Genomic DNA, 22,311 nt, shown 5'->3' with positions numbered 1-22,311 from the left:
TGTGCAAGGGCAAGGCTGAACTACAGCCAGCTATTACCTAGCTTCCGGCCTTGCCTTGTGCCCGCAGGTGCTTTTTGTCAGCGATTGCGAATCTTCACCCAACTTGTTTGAAATCAACATAATTATTTCACTCGTGTTTCATCTCTCCTCACTTACTTGACGCTAATCGTAAATCCACCAAGCGCAAGGCAACAAGTTCATCATGATTAGGTATGAAGCTCCAAATTTTCTGTATGCCTTGCCTGTAGGATTCGGGATGGGATCATTGAACCATCTTGGACTGGAAAAAATGTGGATGTGGCTAGTGCTCACGAGGCTGACAGCCACTTGTGGCTTGCCATGTGTGGCTTTCTTTCTTACTTTTGCTCTGGGTGTGAACGTTTATTTTGCGAGACAAGTTTACAATTGGTCAACTGTTAAAACTGTCGTTAAAGCTGTGGCTATGGTGGCTGTGCCCTTTCACAAAATTAGATGAAAGGAGGGAGCTTCATCTTTAGACGATGTCATCTTTGTCATTGGCCCCTCATACACGCTTTCGCCGCATTATTGCATTGGGATTGATCAAGTGTGGCTAGAGAGAAATTAGTGTTCCGTCTGGGTTTAGCACGTGGCTGAGGCCTGGTCTTTGCTTTCTTTGCATAGCAGGGTTATTTATACCGCACGGTCCACTATGGTGTTTTCACCTCGACCAGCATCTCTCTTCCAAGGAGAATTAAGTGGAAGCCTGTTCCCCTCCCCTCACTCCCCAATTGAAGCATCTTTACCCATGTTCCGTTCAAAATCTGCCTTTCCCCACATAATGATCTACTCTAGGGACTCCACTTCTGCAAGTCATATCCTTCTATAGTAAGCGCGCGGCTTTATTCCAATCAGATCTATTGTCTAAACTCTCTGGCTTTGAAACTCAATGTTGCAGATAAAGGCGTGCTTTTACAAGTATTAGAAATCGGATCCGCTAGGATGGGTCTTAGAGCCTTACTATAGTTAGTTACTTTTACCATCCCATGGGACTGGGAAATTCTGAAATGTAACCCTAATTCATTTACCGGTACCTCCGTTCTAAAACAAGTACATTGATAGATATTCTGTTGCCTAGAAGGAGTTTTCTTCAGATTCTTCTTCCGAAAATTCGCAGATGCTATTGTCCTCTGAATCTTTATGGATTGTTTAAAGGCTGATCGTCAGGAGAATAAGGTGACAAACTATTTCTCTTTGTAAAAGCTCTAAGACATCGTACACCCCCCCTAGTTCGAATGTCAATTTTGCCACAGAACAACTTTTGCTACCGTGCAAAAAAAACCTTCAAGCTAGGGAGGTGATAACTGGGTTTGAAACGCACGCAAAGCCCATTTAAAAGTGTACCTATCTGTCACAAACTTAGAGCCAATAGAGGTAAATTCCAGAGTACTAGAAAAGTTCAAGATATACTTAGCCTTAATCCTCTTGGTTAAATTTACCGTTCAACATTTAAAATGATTCCTCTATAGTCGTACATATGGCCAATTGTGGACTGAGACTGACATTAAGCATCTCATATCATCGAGCCGTAGGAACGACTCGCTGCATCGAGCGAGGAGAAGCGCGCTCAGCCTTACGACCCTTGTCTAGCTCCGCCCTATGCTCCGTAGGAAGAACCTCAAAACTGCCGCTTCATAGGTAGTACTGATTGTGCCGCACTACAAATCTTCATTTGCTTGCCATTGATTGAGCTCAGAGAGTTAGTTCATCTACAGGAATAATGCGACGAATGGATTATCTGTCTGCAATCTAATGGTAAGTTTTCTAGGAGCTGGTGGAGCTTATTATTTGTGCAGGATACGTGTTTGTCGGATTCCTACCAATCTACTCCGTCGAAACCTTTGCATTCCTGAGCCCTACGGACCCAGGATGCACGCTGCATGATGCACAAGCAGGGAAGGGTAGGGCACGCACGGTCTCGCCGGAAATCTTCCATCGCCTGTGCAGGGATAAAGTATGTGCTTATCTTCCACAGCCGCAGAGCTTGAGAGGAAATACTATAGGAAACCTGGCAAAAAGATATGACTGGTTGTTCAAAGTGACAGAACATGCATTGTCTATGTATGCTGTGCTCTGCGAGTAAGTCGAGCTAGTTGATTGTACATCCCAAAGACAAGATGAGAACACGGAGTATGCATACTTTCAAGGCTAGCGCTTCGCTTGGGAAAGGGGAAGTGGATCTTCTATGTCGTCGTTCTAACATCCAATCATCTGCCCTCAATCGGCTGCCCCTGTCTGCCCCTACCAAAACCTTTTGGGACTTGGAAGTCGACAGCCCCGAGAACTAGTTGATTGTTATGATGGCAAAGCATTATAATTCGGGAAACCACATATTCCATACTTCTGCGCCCAAACCTGAATCTGCAAGTGCATTCATTCATTGGTTCATCTCATCTCACTTGCTTGTCTAGATCTGTAACCATGCCGCTCCAAGTTGGGGGCCATCTGATAATGCCTGCCGCTGTTCTCGCTTTCAGCCCTAATCTGACAAATCCCTACTACCTACACACTTGGCGTAGGAAGATAGAATTCGGCAAACATGTATAATTGGCTCTCTACCCTTGTATAGATCCTAAAAAATGCAAGGAATATAACTACCAAGTATGACTTTTATAGTTGGGACCTAAATTTAAGCTCAGAATATATGATTATAGAGTGTTACTAGTCAATTTAGTAGATAGTATCGGAATTGAGTAGCTCCTATGGTGTTTTACGGCCGTCTCTATCAAAAGAAGAAGCCTTGCGCGCAAGGTAGACAGAAAAGCGGCACTAACTTATGATATGTTAGTGGGAGTAAGTGCTGCTTTTCATATCCAGCAAACTCAAGGATTTGATATTGGCAATCCTTTCATAGGGAAGGCCATAAAGTAAAACACTACAGGAGTTAAGCAAAACAATTAAGGACATTTACTTGGTAGGGACGAAAAAGATGGCACGAAGGACCCATTCGTTACGCCACAATTCAGTTGAGAATGGATAGGATAGGGCTGATATGCACCAGCGGCAGCTACGCGAATGTAGACAGCTAGCAGGGGTAGCTAGCTTACCCAGCCACATCTCTTCCACAAACGGCATCTTTGCTTACCTCTGGGATGCGTCCGTGCTTGGTTTGCACAGCCTGACGTCCGGGATTCTGCAAAAGTCGCAAGGCTGCTTTTCTCTCACGTTTCCTCTGAAACTGAGCCAGATGGCACGGTGTGTAAGTCGCAGAATGCTCTGTGCGTCTAAATGGCTACAAGGGTGTCGAACTAAGTCAGATATACCACCTCTACATACACCTCCCCTAACGAACGTGCCTCACGAGCGCGGCACTCATAGCCGCCAGAGTTCGATGATCCCTGTGAGATGGATTTTGAACATATCCTGACTTGCGCTCACTTGAATATTTGGGTATATATGTATCTCGACTTGGCAGTTGACAATCATGATATCCTCAAGTATTATTTCACTTGTGTGTTCATTCTGGGAACTCTACTCGCATCGAATTTACTTTTGTTCTTTTGATGCAGTGCTATACTTTCCTCCAAGCAAGTTTCCTGCGTATTGAGTCTTTACTACGTCTTTGATAGAGTCTGACTTACCACCGTTCATTTCAACGCAACGCCAAAGATGGACAATGCCGAGTTTTCAGATCAATACGACCCCTCGTTATCCCAGGAAACACCCACGGAATTATATCGACGCCCATCCACTGAAGACGATGGAAGAGCATCAAAGAAGGCAAGGGCAAGCAAGCCCAAGGTTAGATCTGGATGCATCACTTGCAAAGTTTGACTCCCCAAAACATTGAATCTATGAGCTACGCATATACTCCTAGAATTTTACTGACTGATTGTTCAGGCTAGAAGAGTAAAATGCGACGAGACAAAACCGCATTGTGTCCGATGCCAAAAATTTGGCATAGGCTGTGATGGATATGCCACTGAACCTCAACAGTCCCGCGGTCTACTTCAACTCCGACCCCGAATTCCATCCGTGGGCCAATACACTCCCAGCGTGTCTACCCACGAGACAGAAGAGGAAAGCCGATACTTCCAAGTCTTTGCTGAACACATGGCGCATGAACTCCCCGGCTTCTTTGAGGGGACGATCAGCAGCAACTTCTGGACCCAACTCATTCTGCAAGAGAGCCACAATGTGACATCCATTCGCCATGCCATAATAGCTCTTGGAGCTCTGAGGAAGAGCCTGGATAACGCGCCTAGATCTCATCTCAAAGTCAACATCATCCAGGATATTGATAAGAAGCATCATGAACAGGCAGTTCTTCAACACCTCAAGGCAATCCAGGCTTTGAATCAATACATCTCCTCGTCAAACTCTCCTCAGCTTCGAAATGCGCTCATTACCTGTCTGCTGTTTATCTGCTTCGAGCAATTTCAGGGAAGCTTTTCATCCGCCCAGCAGCAAGTCTATGGAGGCCTCAAAATGCTCCAAAGCTACTACACCGGCAAGTCAGGGTCTCGGGCTGCAGCCCAGCTCCGACGATCTACAAGCCAAAATAGCAGACCTATGTCCGAGGCTTTGTCAAAGATTTTGGACCTTCAGGTTGGATTTGGAATTGACACACAGGACAGGATTATCGTTTCGCATGTAGAGGAATATCTTGATTCGACGACGAGCTCCGGACCAGTTATAGAAATCGAGGGCCCTTCACCGGAGCGTGCTTCCTCCGAGCCAAGAGAAATGCCTCCTTTCGAGGCGAGTCATCTGAGTGCTGACGCAATGGAGACAAGTATCGACTTTAGACCGCAGATACAACGGGCATTGTCTATGCATGCCCAGGATCACCATCTGGACGTGCCATCCAGCTACGCGTCAAATGTTACTTTGCAGCCTCTAGATCAACCTGACTTGACAAGTCTTTCCATTCAACAGACCTTGTCGAGCGGGTCATCCTCTGTGGCTTCATCTCCACCAAGCGGGCTCCAGGCACCTCCATCTCCAATACCATCATCAAGCAGGAAACGACCAACTAGTACAAGAACCACACCTACGCCACTACTCCTGCAAAGTAACGTAAAGATTGAAGACATTCTCGTTCAGACGTTCGTGAGGGTCGATGGATATTGCCTTTTCTTTGGTAACAACCCCGGAATTCCACCCCTGATTTGGGACGTCGACAAAGTCCACCATATCCCAGTCCCTGTCTTTTTCCAAGACTTCCACTCTGCCCATCGATGCTGGGATACTCTCATGGACCGCGCTCTGCAATTTTGTCGCCGTACTCTGTTCGATCGGGCCTACTCTCCTGCTTCTCGCGACTCCCCTTCTTCAATAGCACGCCAGCATACATCTTGGCAGAAACAGCTCTCGGCTTTCGAGACTACCTTTCAACCTATTCTTGACGGTGCTATCCAGCTTGACGGCATAGTGAGCAATTCTGCTGCTCTTGTCATATCGTTGGCCCAGAAATGCGTTTCCATACTATTGAGGCGCGTGCTTCGAGATTCTGAGATGGTTTTCGATGCAGCACTTTCGGACTTTCAATACATAGTGCGTACCTGTGCGCTATTGCTCTCGTCGCAAGAACAGACTCAACTGCCTCGGAATCCGCGTTTTAGTTTCGAAATTGGTGTCATTCCCGCGCTTCACCTCGTCGCAACGAAATGCCGAGATCCAGTCACAAGGCGAGAAGCTGTAGACTTGCTCTGGTCAAATCCAAGACAAGAAGGAATGTGGGATAGTGTGATATGCGCAAGGATGGGCCTTTGGATCTTAAATTCCGAGGAAGCTGGTCTTGTGACCCCTCAACTTCCCCTTAGGAACTCGAGCATGCCTGGTTTGTGGAAGGCACATTCAATAGGCTACCAATACAGCAATCCAGACACACCATTCTTTGGAGCGAATACGGGGTCTTCAGGGTTTTCCGAAGCGGGAACAACGGTCACTGAAAGTGTCCACCAAGGATCTCGGATGGACGAGTTTGCATCTAGTAGCGGTGGCGATGTTCTGGTTCATCGTGGAAAACCGTCCAATCTGAGGCAGCAGATCCCGCGTAAGGATAAAGGAAAGGGGAAAGCACCCACAAATGCGGGAAAAGGCTGGGTTGTTCCAGAAGAGAACAGGGTGCAACTGAGAGCGTATAAGTTTTATATCCCGGAACGTCACGTCAACGTCAGAGTACAGAAGGGATTGCTTACAAGGGGCGGATCCCGCGAAGAAATGGAGACCGTTCTTGCCTGGTGATAAAGGGGGTTTCAATTCAACAAAAGGTCTATAGGGTAGGAACATGGGTATGGACTGCCGCCATTGCGTGTAGAGTCTAGCATTCGTTACGATTTTGATTCGTGTATATAGTTACTGAGATTGAGCCGCTCAAAGTCAGACCTTTGATGGATTGTCAAGTAAAATGTAAAGGCAGTCCAAGATATCAAGTATTTTCGTGTGATAAAGGGGTCATCATCACGTGCCAGTGACTAGTGCTTGACGCCGCCCTTAATAATTTTCCCCGCCGCGTTTCGACTCTGCCACCCCTGTGTGCATCAAAACATCACCCACCACGAGGCTTTTGCTTTGCTGATTTGCGCCCTTCCCAACCTCCAAACGACGATACTCGATTCTGGTCCACCATACTCAGCCTATTTCACCAGCCCACGTAGGCCGTGCTACCCACCTCGTCCTTTGTCGACAAATACTATCTAACCGCCGTCTTTCGCACCAATGCAGGTAATCAGCTAAAGATATCACAAGAAGCATCCCGAAGCCCCAATATTCTCCCAACAGCACACCAACGTTTACCAGACCTTCGAAGTCTGTACTCCTCCTTCTCTAAGCAAAGATCTAGACCTGCGCAACGCGCACTATCTGCTGTGGCCCCTCATACCAGCATCTGCCCTCATTAGGCTCTCCGCATTGACCCCTCACCAACATACTCGAGCTACATTGAGTTTGTCGCAGAGTAGAAGAGAACCCGTGGCGTCATTCCATTACACCGAGAGACCGCTATCGACATAGACGGGCAAGATAGTGGGAGCATAAAGTGCTGGTATCGGATTTTTGGGCAGGCTGCACATTGGTGTCATTGAGTTCGAGGCTCTTTCGGCTTCCAGACCCTCACAACCACGATGTCTTCCTCCTCCGGCACACCAGAGTCTTGGATCTCATCGTTTTGTTCTTTACTGGGGCATGAATACTTTGCAGAGATATCGGAGGACTTCATAGAAGATGACTTCAATCTGACGGGACTGCAAACCCAGGTGGCTATGTATAAGGAAGCGTTAGAGGTATGTTTCAATAAACCTTTTGGTCTCTACGTTTGCTAACATACAGCCCAGATGATCTTGGATGTCGAGCCAGAAGATGACGATGACGAAGATGAAGATGACGAAGAAGAAGAGGGTGACGAATCTATTGAAGGCGAGGATCACAAGGTTCGTAGGGTAGCCACAGATCGAAGACACCATCGTATGGCCTCCGATTTATCAATCATCGAATCTTCCGCCGAAATGCTCTACGGTCTTATCCACCAACGCTTTATCTGCTCTCGAGCAGGTATCCAACAAATGTCCGAAAAATACGAACTCGGACACTTTGGCGTATGCCCCCGAACGTACTGCGAAGGAGTCCGAACATTACCAGTAGGACTTTCCGATGTACCGGGTGAGGATACTGTGAAGCTCTTCTGCCCTTCCTGCTTAGATGTCTACATTCCCCCGAATTCTCGATTTCAAACTGTTGATGGCGCTTTCTTCGGACGAACGTTTGGTGCGCTCTTCCTCCTCACATTCCCCGACTACGATATCAGCAAGAAAGGCATGGATACGCTAGGGGGGCACGGTGCTCGCAGTATGGCAACAACAGCTAGTGACGAAGAAAAGGACAAAATAAACGGCATGAACGTACAAAATCTAGGGCCTGGGCTTGGGAAAGGAAAGATGTACGAGCCGAAGATATATGGATTCAAGGTCTCAGAGCGAGCGAGGAGCGGGCCGAGAATGTCATGGTTGCGTGACCGACCGGTGGACATCCGAGAATTGGACGAAGCGGCTTTATATGCGAATCCGGACGAGAGTGATGATGATGCTGGACTGAATAATGGAGCTCGTACACAGCCAACTCAAACGCTGGGTGGAGCGGGTGGAGCTCGGAAAATGCGACGACCAAATGGAGGGAGCCCTATGTCGGTCGAAGCTTTGGGGGAATTGTTCGCCTGAAATGTCTCTTCTTGAGACATCTCAAATGGGATTTGGAACTACCTTTCCACATTGTAGGCGTTTGGAGGAATGAGACACGGCTTTATATGGGAGGTCGGTTTAGAGATGGCTTTATGTTGCGTGGGTGCCAAGCGAATTGCATATTTTGGTGGTGATTGTGGCCCACAGCGGTATATGTTTGCTTCCCTCCATTTTTGAAGGTGTTGAAAATAGAAAATATTTGGTGGTATGTCGAATAATGGTACAAATCAGACTTGGCTCATATTTCTCCTTCTTCAGCTGTATTATATACTGTGTCTCCCTTTGGATGCGAACTCTATAATATGACACGCCAAAGTTGGCATTTTCTAAACTATTGCCTTTGCCTCTTATGGATCGTGCATCTCGAGTGAGAAACCAAACTTTATGTATACTTTCAGTGCGATTTGATTAGTGGATGGCAAACTTACTTCACTTAAAACTGGTATTATGACATTAAAATATCGTCCCCTGAAATTTGCAATTGCTAGATCCTGTCGCATACTTCTTGAACGAGTGTCATTACAAGCTTGGTCGAGAATCTGATGCTTGATTGCAAGGAAACTAACTTAACAAACGATGCATGCAGTAAGAGAGCGCAGACCAAGCAGCTTACTCGAAAAGGGACGTCATAGAATGATTGCGTGGCCATTTTGCGAAGACGAGAAGAAGTAAAACACATTTGACGTGTCTTTTATTACTGTTCGAAGTAGAGTGAGTGTACTTGTAGTCGGTATCCTCTAGTAATTGGCCCTCGGAGTTCTAGGGCCACTAAACCTCGGAAGATCAGCAGCCGAAAGGGGAGAACGATTCGGAAACCCCAACGAGTGTTCGATTCGCCCCAGTTTTCAGCATATCAATACGCTACTGTACCCCATATAATTCCGTTGCTATGCTCAGCTATTGTAAACCCTTCTTTAGAGTTTTCTTAACTCCTAAGCACTTTTAGAATATACGTCTTGATAGGGAAATCTCGGCGAATATGATATGTGTGGGTCCAGGAGACTCTTTTCTTTACTCCACATCTGGACATCGGATTTAGGCTGATCGAGAATAACGCTCAAACTGCCACACAATGACTGGTGCCCGCAACAGGTCTGTACTAGGTCTCATGCATTGGCTTGAAGCCGGGAGCTATTTCAGGTGGTGTTAAATATCGATCCATCCCCATCCGTTGACATCATTATTTCTTGTTTGTTCATCCTCACATTAAGCCCCGTGGTCTGAAGGAAGTCACTTTTGACTGAGGACTGTCCTAGCTACCCTGCCTCTGCTCTTTCCTGTTACATTATCATAATCTAATCCACCTCGATTTCAATTACAATGTCTGATATTTTTCCATTTCATATTGGGCTTCATACCATTGCAGCTCCTGTCATTGCGTTATTTAGTTACCTAGCCGTTCAAGGAATATGGCGACTTTATTTCAGTCCTATTGCCAAATTCCCAGGACCAAGACTCGCTGCTCTGACATACTGGTACGTACTTGAATCCATGGCACTTTCCTAAAACTTCACAAAGGAGCCGGGTCTGGAAAGAGGAAAATCCCCCGAGAACCTTCGATCCAATCCAATCTCTATTCTCTGCAACTCAAAAAGTTACAAATTGCTCAACAAGCCCAACCTAGGTATGAATTCTACTACGACGTCATCCTCCGCGGAAAATACCTCTTTAAAATGGAAGAACTCCACGCGCAATACGGCCCAATCGTCCGCATCAACCCCCACGAGCTCTCCGTACGCGACCCCGAGTTCTTCGATACGCTGTACAGCGGCTCAGGCCGCAAGCGCGAGCGCGACCCCTGGCACACTGCCGGTCTCGGGCTAGGAGGCAGTCTCATAGACACGGTGCCTCACGACTTGCATCGCAAGCGCAGAGCGGCGCTGAGTCCGTTTTTCTCAAAGGCGTATACGAAGCGCATGCTGCCGGTGGTGGAGGAGAGAGTCGATGCGCTGATAGGCCAGCTTGTTAAGTTGAAGAACGCGGAAGCGCCGGTTAATTTCCTGCATGCGCTTTCGGCGTTTTCTAATGGTGAGGATGGATTTCTGATACATACATATACATATATTTCTGTAATGTGTATCTGTGTGTTTCTGACTTGGTTATTTAGATGTTATCATGGAGTACTGCTTCGGGAAATCCTCCCATAGAGTCGAAGCTCCTCACTTCGACCCCGCACAACACAACCTCTCACTAGACTCCGCAAAAGCGACAAACATCCACAGGAACTTTCCTTTCCTCTCCAAAGCCCTCCTCGCTCTCCCGAACTCCATTGCCGTATTAATCGGCGGCGGCCTCGCAGCCGTAGCTCAACAGAAAGAGGTCAGTCAGTCAGAACCCACACTTTACTTTACTTTACTTTACTTTACTTTACTTTACTTTACTTTACTTTACTTTACTTTACTTTACTTTACTTTACTTTACTTTACGCACATACTGACTTGACTGACCGAACCAACAGAACTTCAACGCCGACATCGAGGACGTAAAAAATGCCTCCTCAAAATCGCCCACAGACCGCGAGACCATCTTCCACGCGCTCCTCGAAAGCGACCTCCCTGCCAGCGAGAAGCGCAACGAGCGCCTCATCAGCGAGGCCATAGTCCTCATCGGAGCCGGTAGTCACACGGTAGCATGGGCCCTAACAGTAGCAACCTACCACATCCTCTCCTCGCCCCCAACCCTGCAGGCCATAAAGCAGGAACTCAGTGCCGCCAAGCGCCGCAACGGGGGCGAAGAGCTCACATTATCCGAGCTAGAGAAACTGCCGTATCTCACGGCCGTGATTAAAGAAGGCCTGCGTCTCTCATACGGCGCTTCGGTACGCCTGCCTCGCGTATGTCCAGACGCTACGCTTCGGTACAAGGACGTAAGGAAAACTGGCTCTTTGATTTTACCCTATCCCCTTCCATCATGTTTCGTCTTATGTACTCCAACTACTCCTTACATACTTCCCAAACTGGAAACATAAGCTCATTCTACTCCCGAAACCTTCTTGGATAGGAAATAACTAACTCCCCATGATCTAGTGGGTGATCCCGGCTGGGACAGCGGTCAGCGTCTCGACCGTTATGCTGCACCACGACGAGACCATATTTCCGGATTCCAAGGCCTTTGTACCGGAGCGGTGGCTGGAGGATAAGAGCGGGCGCCTGGACAAGTATATGGCTGCGTTTTCGGGCGGCTCGCGTATATGTCTGGGGATCAATCTAGCGTGGGCAGAGCTGTATCTTTGTCTTGGTGCGATTTATAGTACGTTTGGTGGCAAAGGATATAGCGAGGCAGGGGATGAGGGGGTATTGGAGTTGTTTGAGACGGATGTGGGGGATGTTGAGATCTGTAGGGATTTGTTTTTTGCGATTGCTAAGGATGGTTCGGAGGGTGTGAGGGTCAAGATAACAAGTTGAGATGCCAGCCCTCCTTGATAGTGAAAGTGTCTATAAATAAACAATGACTTATCAAGTACTTTGAGATTGGTTCAACCAACGCGAAATGAACTATGTGGTACCTGGACTATCTTCACGGCGTAATAACAGGAACCCTGAGAATCACACGAGGGAGGGCGGGGAACCGAGACGATAAGTAAGTATAAAGTATGCAATCTATTATGAACAAGGAAAAACTCTAGCAGTACCTGCGAGTATCAGTCTAGCGGACGTAAACAAAGCCGATTAAGCCTCCACACCTTGAAGCCTACGAACGAATAGCTGCCTCAGCGCAGGAGCGTTCACTGCATAGTGCGGTTGAGGGTAGACCATGGTTTCCTCCAGCATACCAATTATAAACGCGATGGTGTAAATGCCGCAGTTCACACCATCATGCTGTTGCGGAACCTCGCTAGCTATGTATTGCCAGTGAGGTAAAAGGTCCGGGACCACCCACCAACCAAGCAATTGTTGGATGAGGTTTTGAACTCTGTTGAAATGTTGCGGGTGGTTGATCCAAGAGAGTGAGTCGTAGACTGTCCATAGTCTATCTTCTATGTCCAAAACCACGGTGATCCAGTGTCCGTTCGCGCCACGCGCGCTTGTAATGCAAAAGGGCATTATGACGGTCTTTGGGTGCCCTCTGCTGGGTACTGTCGTAGCGACGTGCCATCTGTCGTCGTCATTTGACAATGCCTCGATCTGGTTTAAGAATATCGCGTCTAGACAAACATGTGGGCTCGACATTGGGATATTACCTGGGTTGAATAAGTCTACCACTGTATTTATGACTTCTCCAGATACATACTTATTATTTACAAGATCCGCCATATCAGCCGCGCAGAGACGTTTGAGGGGCGGAGGGTGCAGATCCGTATAAGATGGCCCGGATCGGTGTTTGTCAACGTGCGGAGTTGCAGATGTTTTGCCCATGGTATATAACTTTCGGCGACTGAAATATAAGAAAAGTTTTCTGCAAGCCTTTCTAAGAATGTGGTACAGTTTCATATATAAAAATGTTTGGCCGAGCTGTGGTAACGATGGATTGCCTGACCATTATGTAGGAAGCAATTTTGTTTTGTTTTTTAGAGCATTGCCTTTTCGAGACAAAACAATAAGCACCAGTGAATTCTAAAGGGGGCCTTGATTAAAATTCTGCTCAGTTTTGTATAAAGCTGGCAAACAATAGGCATTGTTGTTTTTCTTTGACATCAGTGTTGTCCAAGGAACAAAAAGATCAATGTTTAGTGAAAGAGGCACTTTGTGACTGGGTGACAAGGGCAGTGAACAGAGGCATTGTTTAACGAAGAAAGAATGGTGGGGAATTGGGACTATGGATGGTATATTTGGTCGCCATCATGTCAAAAGAAAATGAGTGAAGTTGATATTGTGTACCAATATGATCTCAGGGTTCTGAGAAGAGTACTTCGGATAGCTCCTTCAAACTGCTCGTTAGGCCAAGGTCCAACTTGAGTAGGAATTAATTGTCAGACCATGTCGCCAGTCACCGGATGGTTGAGTTGACTGAATAGCAAACATGAGTGATATGAAATGAAGTGGTTAACTTGACAGTAAAAACCTCGTAACTAACCTGAAATATGAGCCAGTGACAATAGAAATTGGGAGATTGAGGCTGACCGGCTGGCACTTTCAGACTCCTTCTTGGTCATTGTCATCAACATCTTCAAGTAGGGAAGGGATAGTAGAAAGACGTATGCTGCCTAGCCAGCGAGAGCACTGCCTTCGCTAGAACCTAACGTACTTTTCCAAACCAAGGACAGCGGGTCGCATTATGAGTCTGCATCGGATCGATTTGCGAGGATGTGGATGAGAGGAGGTGAAGGAGGAAAGGAAAGGAAAGGAAAGGGGGTGGGGGAAACGAGAACAAGTACTGTAAGCGAGTTTGTGTGGTGGGTGGGGCGTAAATAGGTAGTTATGAAATGAGGGGGTGCGTTGATGGGTTATAGGGTTGACGCAAGGAAGTCAGTCGCGTTCATGAGTTCTGCGCGCGCGCGCGTTGGGGAGAAGGAGAAAAATCAAGTGCAGAGATGGAGATGCAACTGAGCTGTAAAAGGAAAATATACTATATACGTACTGGACCTGGCATGGGACTTCTCTTCCAGGGTTTCTGGACCTACTACTTACTGCTCAGTGGCAGATCGAATCTAGTCTGCGTTTTATTGTTGATCTTTGGGCGTATATTGTACGAGCAGCGTCATTTCTAGCCGGAAGGCGCTTTGATGTGAAGACGTCGGATCGTGATGATCTGGAGAAGGCTTGTGTAGGTGCGTTATGTGATCGACTGTGAGTTTTGAACATCTGTAAAACACGCTCCTGGCTCGTGAAGTATATTTCTGACAACAGGGCGTATTTCACCACCACCCTTTCTTTGTCTTTGTCTCCGGCTTTTCAACCGCTACCTCCTGGGCAGGCTCACTCCGCGGTTTCTTCAACTCAAACCAGCAAGTTGTCCCACCGTGCCAGCTCTTCGCATCGACAACAGCCAATCCACTCTCCTCCACAATCTTCTTCAAATCTCTATTCCACCAGCACCCGAATTCATGTGCATGCGCTTCAGCGAACTTATCCAGCACCCCATTCAACCACGCCCACCGTCCCCTCCCATGCTCCAACAGGAGAATCCTGCCCTCCTCCTCCTTAACCACATCCCCCAAACACCTCAACAGCGCCACCGGATCATCCACACTACAGAGCCCCATCGTCTGCACAACAGTATCGTATTTCTCCCCCTCCTTATTCCCACTCCTCTCATCGCCACTCTTCGGCGGCGCAGGAATCGCTGACCGCACAGAAGCATCACCAATCACCCATCTCACGCCCACAATGCCAGGTAATAGCCGCGAGAATTTCTCGTGCGCAATCTCGAGCATTTCACCGCTTTTATCTATAGCTGTGAAACTCTTAACTTCTCCTTTCCCATTCCCCTTTTTATCCGAAAACGAAAATTTATACCCCTCCAAATTCCTCCCCGTGCCAACACTGACCTCTAACACATCACCCCTCGCCATACCCACCAACTCCATCCTCCGTTTGCTAATCCCCATCAACGTCTCCGTCCATTCGACTTTGTCGTCAAAGGACCCCGCTATATCGTCGTAACGGGCGGATACATCGGGTTGCAGGGCAGCGGAGGAGTGGATGGGGGTGGGTGATGGTCGGGAGAGGGTGATCCCTAGGTAGAAGAGGTAGGCCGAGAGGCCGAAGAGGGTTATGCTGCCGAAGACTATGGGGATTGTGCGGTAGCGGAGGGGGTTGCGGGTAACGATTGGGCGGGTGGCCGTGGCGCGTGGGGGTGGAGGTCGTTTAATGGATGAGGGTCTGGGTTCAATTAGAATTATCATGTGGTTTGAGCTGTGGATTGGGGTACCTGTATTCCAATTCTTTTCGCTGCTTGAGAGGCTTTTTGGCTGGTTTTTTCCCGTGTTGGGTACGTGTAGTAACTGTTCTGCAGCATTGTGGGACCTCAAAAGTTCTCCGTAAGAGAAACACACGATTAGAATTGAGGCTATTGCGAATACTCCTGCGATATAATGCCTCCATCTTATCTGCAAATTCCGATCCCGGAACCCAGATTTTCACTCTGTGGATGTGATGACTTGAACTTGATTTATGGCAATAGCGTTGACGCTTCGTAACATAACATTATATGATTTTCGTAATCGTAATCGTAGTCGTACCCGTCTTGGCTGTTCTGAAACGCTGAGGATTTAAAGGCTGCAGATGATGCTTCTTGTGGTTGGCTTTCGCTGGTGTACTTGCTGTGATGTTGATCAGTCTGAAAAGTATACCGGCAGTACATTTAGCGTGTATTCAACATGCAAGGCACGAGGCTGAAAAGAGGCCCAAGCTCCCTCGTGTGAAACCTACGAGTCAGGTCTTTTGAACTAGATCTTCACTTACTCCGTAATGTAGTCAGAATGACCGATAGGCCGAATGTTCCGAGCACATGAGATGAGGAATCAAGACAGTTTGTTTGAGAGGATAGGAGATATGTATTCTTCGTTTCTCAATCGTCCTCGATCGCGCTCAAAATAACGCGCACAAGAGCAATGCCAATCAATAGCAACGCCCGCAACTATTATGTATGTACAAGATAATCAACGCTCCTAAAACGCCTTGCAAGCCAGAGCTGCCATTGCCAAAGATAGTGCTCCATCTCGTCTACTTTTCATCCTGCTCGCTGACTTTTCTCTTGCCCGTTTTGTCTTCCCGTATATTTCGTACAACACATAGCAACAAGCCTCCTCCGTATTAAGACAGCAAATGAAGCAAACAAGATTCATCGGTAGATATCTCTCAAAACATGACCGCAATCTCTAGAGGTGAGAAGTGATGTAGCAAAGTGGAGAAGTCCAGATATAAGCAATCCCAGATCAAAAGTCGTGAATACCCCCTTCTTTTAAAAGTCGTCCAACAATCCATCCAACTCTTCCAGCTCGACGCATTCTGGACTTCGCATGTCCCATTCCATTGTATCTTCAACACGGGCCCACATATCATTCGAGTCCTCGATACCTTTCTTCAGAGTGCTGAGCGAGAGACTAGGCTTCATGGCTGGACTGCTGAGAAAGGTGGTAGTGCCCGAAACATTCAGATGTTTTCCATCTCCAAATAAAGTGTCGGCATCCAAGGTCTTCACAGGGTGGCCTTCCATGTCGGACGGAACGCCACTCATTTGAATGTCACCACTCATTTGTCGCTTCTGCATCCCTCGGGCAGTTTGGGTAAACTCCTTTTCGTCCTTCTCTAGCGGAGGCGATGATGCACGATTATTCCGAGCTGGTGGTTCCACACGGCCATGGAACGAACCAGTGGGTGTTGGAGGGGCCATCATATCATCGCCATCGAATTCTGGCGATGAAAGGTCAACCTCTGGTGAGGGCGACAATTCTCGTCTTCGTTCCGCATCGGCTTCATCGGATCTTGAAGTTGCGCTCGACAGAGATGGGGAGACTATAGCTCTTTGTGTGTATTGGAGGGCCGAAGGAGTGGGAATTGGTTGATGTTGATAAGTCGTCAGGTAGAAATAAGTTCTCCTTGGATGCACTGTCTCTAGTTCCTTTGCGACAGGACAAGGCGCCAAAGCCGACCATGATCGCTTGAGGTATGACGAAAGTCGGGAGGAGATGATAGCTGAAGGATTCGCAGATCTAGAAAAGCCGTTAGAAACAGTTTTAAATACGTGTAGTGCATCAATAACTTACTGTTCAACGATTTTGACGCTTTGCGACAAGATCGCAGCGAGTTCCTTGACTAAGTGAGGCCTATTACCGGTCTTCTGTAACTGAACAATAACTCCCTCTACGATCTCATCGTTGATTCCCTCTAAATCAATCTCCTTGGGCTTCGACTCCTCCTCTAAATCATTCGACTCTGCTTCTGGCGACGGTGGCGGAGTGTTTTCGTATTTTACTGTTACTCGCTTTGGGGGAGGCGACATGGACGGCGATTCATCATGCGACCGTTTTAATTTTTTGGTCGGAGGATTCTCAGCATTTGAGCCGGCAGAAGGCGGTGAAAGTCGTGCGGCCGCTCTGGAGGCGTGAGTAACTGGAAGATGGATGCCTAGGGATGGCAACGACAACGACTTTCGACGAGTGTTGTAAGGCATGTTTGTTGACGGTTTCTCGGCGGCAACCATGGGGATTTGAGGGGAAAGTCGTGATGTTTTGCGACAGGAAAAATAGTAGTCTACCGTGAATTGGCGGATGGGCGATGGCGATGTTTGCGACGAGAGTCCGGAAGTTTGTATTGGATGGATGAGTAGGGGTAGGAAGGGGATCGGTTTGTTGTGTTCCTGCACGTTGATCTTCGTAGCGACGGATTAATTGCTGCAGCTGGCTGCTATTGGTACAGGGTCTTGCGTCCGGAATGCAGGCTGGCGTGGGAGTGATGCAACCACCGAGAAAATACAAACGGGGCGTTGAAGGCGGTAAGGGATGCAGCAACACCGCTATTTTGTACTGTAGTGGAAATCGAAGGGTAGATGATTCAATATTCGATTATTGTATAGGTCGTTATTATGGCTGAGAGTAATCTTCAGACTTTTGGTTTGGTGTTGTGATGGATGGATGGCACTGATGGGAAGGGCCGGATGGGAGGTCTCGAGAAAGAGTGGTGAGAAAGGTGGTCCGAGAGGCGTTTCAGGAGGCTAAGTCAAGTCGAGTACGGTATTCGTAGATGGCTAGGTGGTTTTGGGGACGGCCTGGCCTGTCAACTTTTAAGTTTCGCAAAATACTGTACGTATGTATTTTCTGGAGTCAGGCCAGAGAGAGGGAGGGAGACTTCGGATGGCGAGTAAGTTACGGGCAGTTTGGTAAGTCAATCGTCTTGGTCTCAAGAAAGGAGGCGCGCGAGTGGTTGCTTTAGGGATGGATACGGGTAAGACTGGAAGATTTAGAACAGTCCAAGGATTTAGAGCCGTTGGGTAGGCCTGGTACTGTAGCGCTATGGCAGGGGTCCAAATGATGCATCTAACTTTAGGTAGATGAAATTATGGGGACTGCATGTCATGAAATGTATATTGCCTCAAAATCAATGGAACACGAGGTCGGAAATCCATATAAGAATAATCGGGAGTATGTTATTGGCTGGAAGCTTGGGTTTTCTACAAGAGATACAGTAGTAATGATGGTGGATCTTGCCTCGAGCATTACTCCGTACGGTACGAAGGCTCCAAGGGATGGTTGCAATGGTTGGCGAGTAAGGTAAGGGAAGGCAGAAAGGCTATTTTGATATGCGACTTGCAGTCACAGACTTCTTTTCCTCCTTTCTTTTTCTTTTCCTTTGTTGGCTGTTGTCCCCTGAAATCAACACGCGATGCATATACCGGTAGCAAAGACGGGCTCTTTATTAAGAGTTGTATCACTTGTTTGCTTCATGGATGGATTTTGTACTCCACCATATACATACACAAAGGAGAAGACTGCCTACCATTACCATCTTTGATTCTTGGGACCATCCTCCCCCCTATAGGCCCCCTAAATCAATTCTAAGTTGGTAAACCTTGCTCGTGCTCCACATGCATCTACACTACTGCATGCAAGCTTTTACAGTACAGTATCCACAACCACACTTCTCCTGCTCCACTCACGCGCGGTTGGTTGTTGGCTACTGTGCCGGCTTGCCCTCAAACATGCATGTTAGCCTCGTGCTCCGAGAGTCCCTACTGCAACCAGTCTCGGCCAGTACCCACCAACAGAAATCCCCCGTCAGCATTACAACAAGGGTCCAATAAAATTTACGTCGACGCTTTTTTGCAGCCTTCTCTAAATCTTGGTGCAAGTTTAGTGCCACGCGGATTTCCACTAAAGGTTACAAGCTACAGCTATACAGTACAAGATCGTGCGCTCACTGCTTAAGCACCGCACCTACCGGCTTCTCTAAATAATCATCTCCGTCACCTGGCTGAGTAGTGCGGACGGTATTTCGTCAACCCTTGAAGCCTTGCCTCGCTTGACGTCGACAACTTCGCAGCTCGCCTACACTGCCGTCGGGCGGCGCAAGAAATAGGGGGGTGGATGTGGATATTATTTCCTGCTGATGAGGTGGCATGATTTTGAGAAATGCATCATCCATCAAGAGACTTATCAAACAACTTGCCCATTACTCCCGTATAAAGTCGATCAGTCCACGGCTTCTCAAGTGAGGTGTCCTCAAGAAATCGGCGCTTAGACCTCAACCCGAGGTTCTCTGACTCGTAAGGTTCTCATCGCACAAGATAAAGTTCGGGGCATGCCAGATCAGCGACTTGCCATCCGTCATAAGCTCCATCGAAAGACGGTACGGTACGCAAGATGGGATGTTGTTCCACGACGCTCGCAACCTGATCCTACTCCGCGAGAGCTTCTTATGCACATCCTACCTCCTAAATAGAAGGTCGAGGTGGTTGTCTGGCCGTCAGCCGCAGATATTACTGACACCGGTCGTCTCGATGCATACATACCTGCTAGTCTTGCAGCTTCAATGCACCAATAGAACATTTCGAGATCCTCTTCCAAAGATGAAATCTCTCAGGCCAATGGATCCAAGATTCTTAATTCTCCACACCGCCCTACCCTCTCCTCTCTCTCCCTTTGCGCGCAGGCAGAATAATTCGGCTTCTATTCTGAGTAAGCGATCCCGCCAGCCCGCCACCCCGCAATTAGCCATCAGCCATTTTACTTGACTTTGTTTCTCAACATCAGTTATTTATCGGCCTGCATAATCTACAGTTTGTTTACGGGGTACTTAGGTACAGTACCGACCCCCGCGTAACGAGGCTTAGACCCGACAGAAGTAGCGGGAAGAAGAGAAGCCTTCACCCCCCCCCTTTTCACTCATCTGCCCAGAAACAGTACATCATTGACCGCGAACCGATTATTTACATGGTACGGAGGTAGAATGCATAAGGCTAAATAACTCTGACATCATTACCGATTTACCAAGCAATCAATATTTTATCTCCAGATCACAAGAACGCGAATCCTCCAACGGAGTGCACATCTTTTACTCCAAGCAAGTGCTACCAAGGACCCCAAAAGCGTTTGTAAAATCTACCTTACCTACCTACTCTGCGGACTGATTCGGTTGCGTGCAGCTCTGCCCTTCAAGTCATCAACCGATGTGGGTTCATTTACCCAGCATTCGTACAGTACGGAGTACAGGGCCCGCAATCGCTTACTGCGTTGGTACTGGACATGCATGTGCTCCACAAAAAAGTGTGGACGTTTCTGACAAGATGTCACCTCTTGCTAATCCTCAAATAAACTCAAAGGGGGCTATTTCCTTTCCATGGTCCTTTACGTTCAGAGCTCTGGATGTGACAGAGGTCGTACGAGATATATACTCGGAGAAATCGGACGAGATTGGCCAATCGTATGTTTACACACACCTCAAACACCCTTCCAGACTCTTATACTCTCTACGCAACGTCAGACCATTGCATGTGCGCGTCGTCGTGTGGTGGTCATGAACATAAGTCCATCTAATCCCTTGTTCCCGAGTCATGAATAATACTTGATTTGAAGCAGAAACTGGACCATGATAGTATCAAGACATGTAGCCTGGTACTTGATGCACGAAGCTTACTTGTAATTGAACCTTATCCTAGCTGCTTCTTCTCTATCGGCACGCAATCTTTCAAAATCTTCGTTTTTGGGAAAGCGGTCCTGGCAGAGGAGACATGCCCCGGATGCGTCTTACTGAGTAGGTTTGCTACTCGCTTCTTTACAATCTATGAAAAGCCCAAACATGTTCATCAAAGATTGTATGTCTCTAAAATATTGACTTAATTTCTCACTTGTTTTCCAAACGCTTCAATCTTTACGTTGGCATGTGTTCGAAACGGCTGCTTAATCAAAAGGGCCGCAAAGTGACGGCACGAGCTAGTGAAAGTTCACTGGTATTGCAACTTACCCGTTGTTCGGAAGGGATTCTCTTCATCTATAGATAGGGAATCGAATCCATCTTGTCCCACCTTGCAACTACGCTAGCGTTATTTACGTGTGAGGCCGCGTCTTGTTCTGACCTTCCCACAAATTTCACTTGTCCCGTGGGTCGGTTTCAGGCGGCGTGAATGTATCTCCAAAGTGAGAAAACTTTCATGTTTGGTTGCATATCGCGAGTCCAACCTAGCGAAGTGTAACTTTCTATTGCATACCTGCCTGGGTAACTGAGTTGTTCAGAGAGGAATAGCGATCAAGTGGTTATTAGCAACTTCAAAAGTCGCCATATTCATCTAGGGGACCCCTTTGTTCGCTTGCGAGTCTATTGGGAAAGCTCGGATTTCTTACTTGGTTGTATCCATAATTTCTCCATCATTGTCAAGGCTGGCTACTTCCCGACATATGGCGCATCTATACTAGGAGACAATATTCGTAATTGTCGAGCAGTACAGGACCTGTCCTGAAGTGCAGCTTATCCATATTCCTCGATTATTCTCTCAAAACCGGTCTCAAAACCTACAAAGGGGAATATCACACGTGACATCAACGCAAAAGTGTTGCTTGATAGAAGATAATACAAGAGCGTAGTCGTCTTGACCTCAACAAGTGTCAGAAAAAATGACTCTCGCAATCCTCTTAACTCACCAATTGTTACCATGTGCGCTATTCGAATCCCAGTATATACAATATATATCTCGTGGTTTAACCAACCTCCCGCAACCTCAGACATCATATCATCTATTTGCATAGGTAGCCACCAGTCCGCGTCACACATCGGCCATACAATTGATTCGATTAATCCCGACATCACGAGCCCTGAGTCACGTCGCGATAAGGCAAGGCAAGGCAAGGCTCGCACCCGCGCCTTGCGGGAAGCTGCATCTGCGTGTCGACCCAACTCGGTGACCGCTTTCGGGCGGCTGCACGTTCGTGTCCATGAGATGATGCATATGCATATGTCCCGATCATCAATCCCTAAGGTAAGGTATGATAGACACTCCGAAAATTGTATGGTCTTGGTACCAACGGATCGGAAACTTACATGCAGGGAGCCATCATATCCCGAGCACGAGCAAACGCGAGTACCACGTGAAATAGGCTACCCCTCTTGTGTTTTCCTGGAGTTGTTACTTAGCTTTGATGGAGTGGAGATTTGAAAGGGATTGGATAGGGGGGTTCGACGCTAGGGGTGTTTCTGGTGTACTGTACATGAATACAAGAAATCTACGGGGAGTTCTTGGACACGTT

General features: G+C 47.5%; 5 protein-coding genes across 5 annotated transcripts; 3 read left to right on the top strand and 2 right to left on the bottom strand.

The window, feature by feature from the left end:
- Positions 1–3,627: 3,627 nt before the first annotated feature.
- On the top strand, positions 3,628–6,207 carry LHYA1_G006450 (uncharacterized protein; the record flags this gene model as incomplete). Its single annotated transcript, XM_031151388.1, has 2 exons — positions 3,628–3,759; positions 3,859–6,207. 2 exons carry the CDS (start codon positions 3,628–3,630, stop codon positions 6,205–6,207), a joined length of 2,481 nt encoding a protein of 826 aa, XP_031003833.1.
- Positions 6,208–7,085: 878 nt separating this feature from the next.
- Positions 7,086–8,174, top strand: ckb-1 (Casein kinase II subunit beta-1; the record flags this gene model as incomplete). Its single annotated transcript, XM_031151387.1, has 2 exons — positions 7,086–7,244; positions 7,296–8,174. The coding sequence occupies 2 exons, from the start codon at positions 7,086–7,088 to the stop codon at positions 8,172–8,174; spliced, it is 1,038 nt and encodes a 345-aa protein (XP_031003814.1).
- Positions 8,175–9,868: 1,694 nt separating this feature from the next.
- On the top strand, positions 9,869–11,599 carry LHYA1_G006448 (Cyrochrome P450 monooxygenase; the record flags this gene model as incomplete). Its single annotated transcript, XM_031151386.1, has 4 exons — positions 9,869–10,223; positions 10,303–10,514; positions 10,654–11,061; positions 11,222–11,599. The coding sequence occupies 4 exons, from the start codon at positions 9,869–9,871 to the stop codon at positions 11,597–11,599; spliced, it is 1,353 nt and encodes a 450-aa protein (XP_031003813.1).
- A 2,390-nt stretch (positions 11,600–13,989) lies between these two features.
- Positions 13,990–15,092, bottom strand: OMS1 (Methyltransferase, mitochondrial; the record flags this gene model as incomplete). Its single annotated transcript, XM_031151385.1, has 2 exons — positions 13,990–14,956; positions 15,070–15,092. 2 exons carry the CDS (start codon positions 15,090–15,092, stop codon positions 13,990–13,992), a joined length of 990 nt encoding a protein of 329 aa, XP_031003816.1.
- Positions 15,093–16,037: 945 nt separating this feature from the next.
- LHYA1_G006446 (uncharacterized protein) lies at positions 16,038–17,279 on the bottom strand (the record flags this gene model as incomplete). The annotated part of the gene is made up of 2 exons (XM_031151384.1): positions 16,038–16,788; positions 16,843–17,279. The coding sequence occupies 2 exons, from the start codon at positions 17,277–17,279 to the stop codon at positions 16,038–16,040; spliced, it is 1,188 nt and encodes a 395-aa protein (XP_031003815.1).
- Positions 17,280–22,311: the final 5,032 nt, after the last annotated feature.

Source organism: Lachnellula hyalina (genome assembly GCF_007821495.1).
Source record: "Lachnellula hyalina strain CBS 185.66 chromosome Unknown contig00109, whole genome shotgun sequence".
NCBI lineage: Eukaryota > Fungi > Ascomycota > Leotiomycetes > Helotiales > Lachnaceae > Lachnellula > Lachnellula hyalina.
Note: the sequence above shows the minus strand (reverse complement) of the source record. Positions and strands in the feature narration are given on the sequence as shown.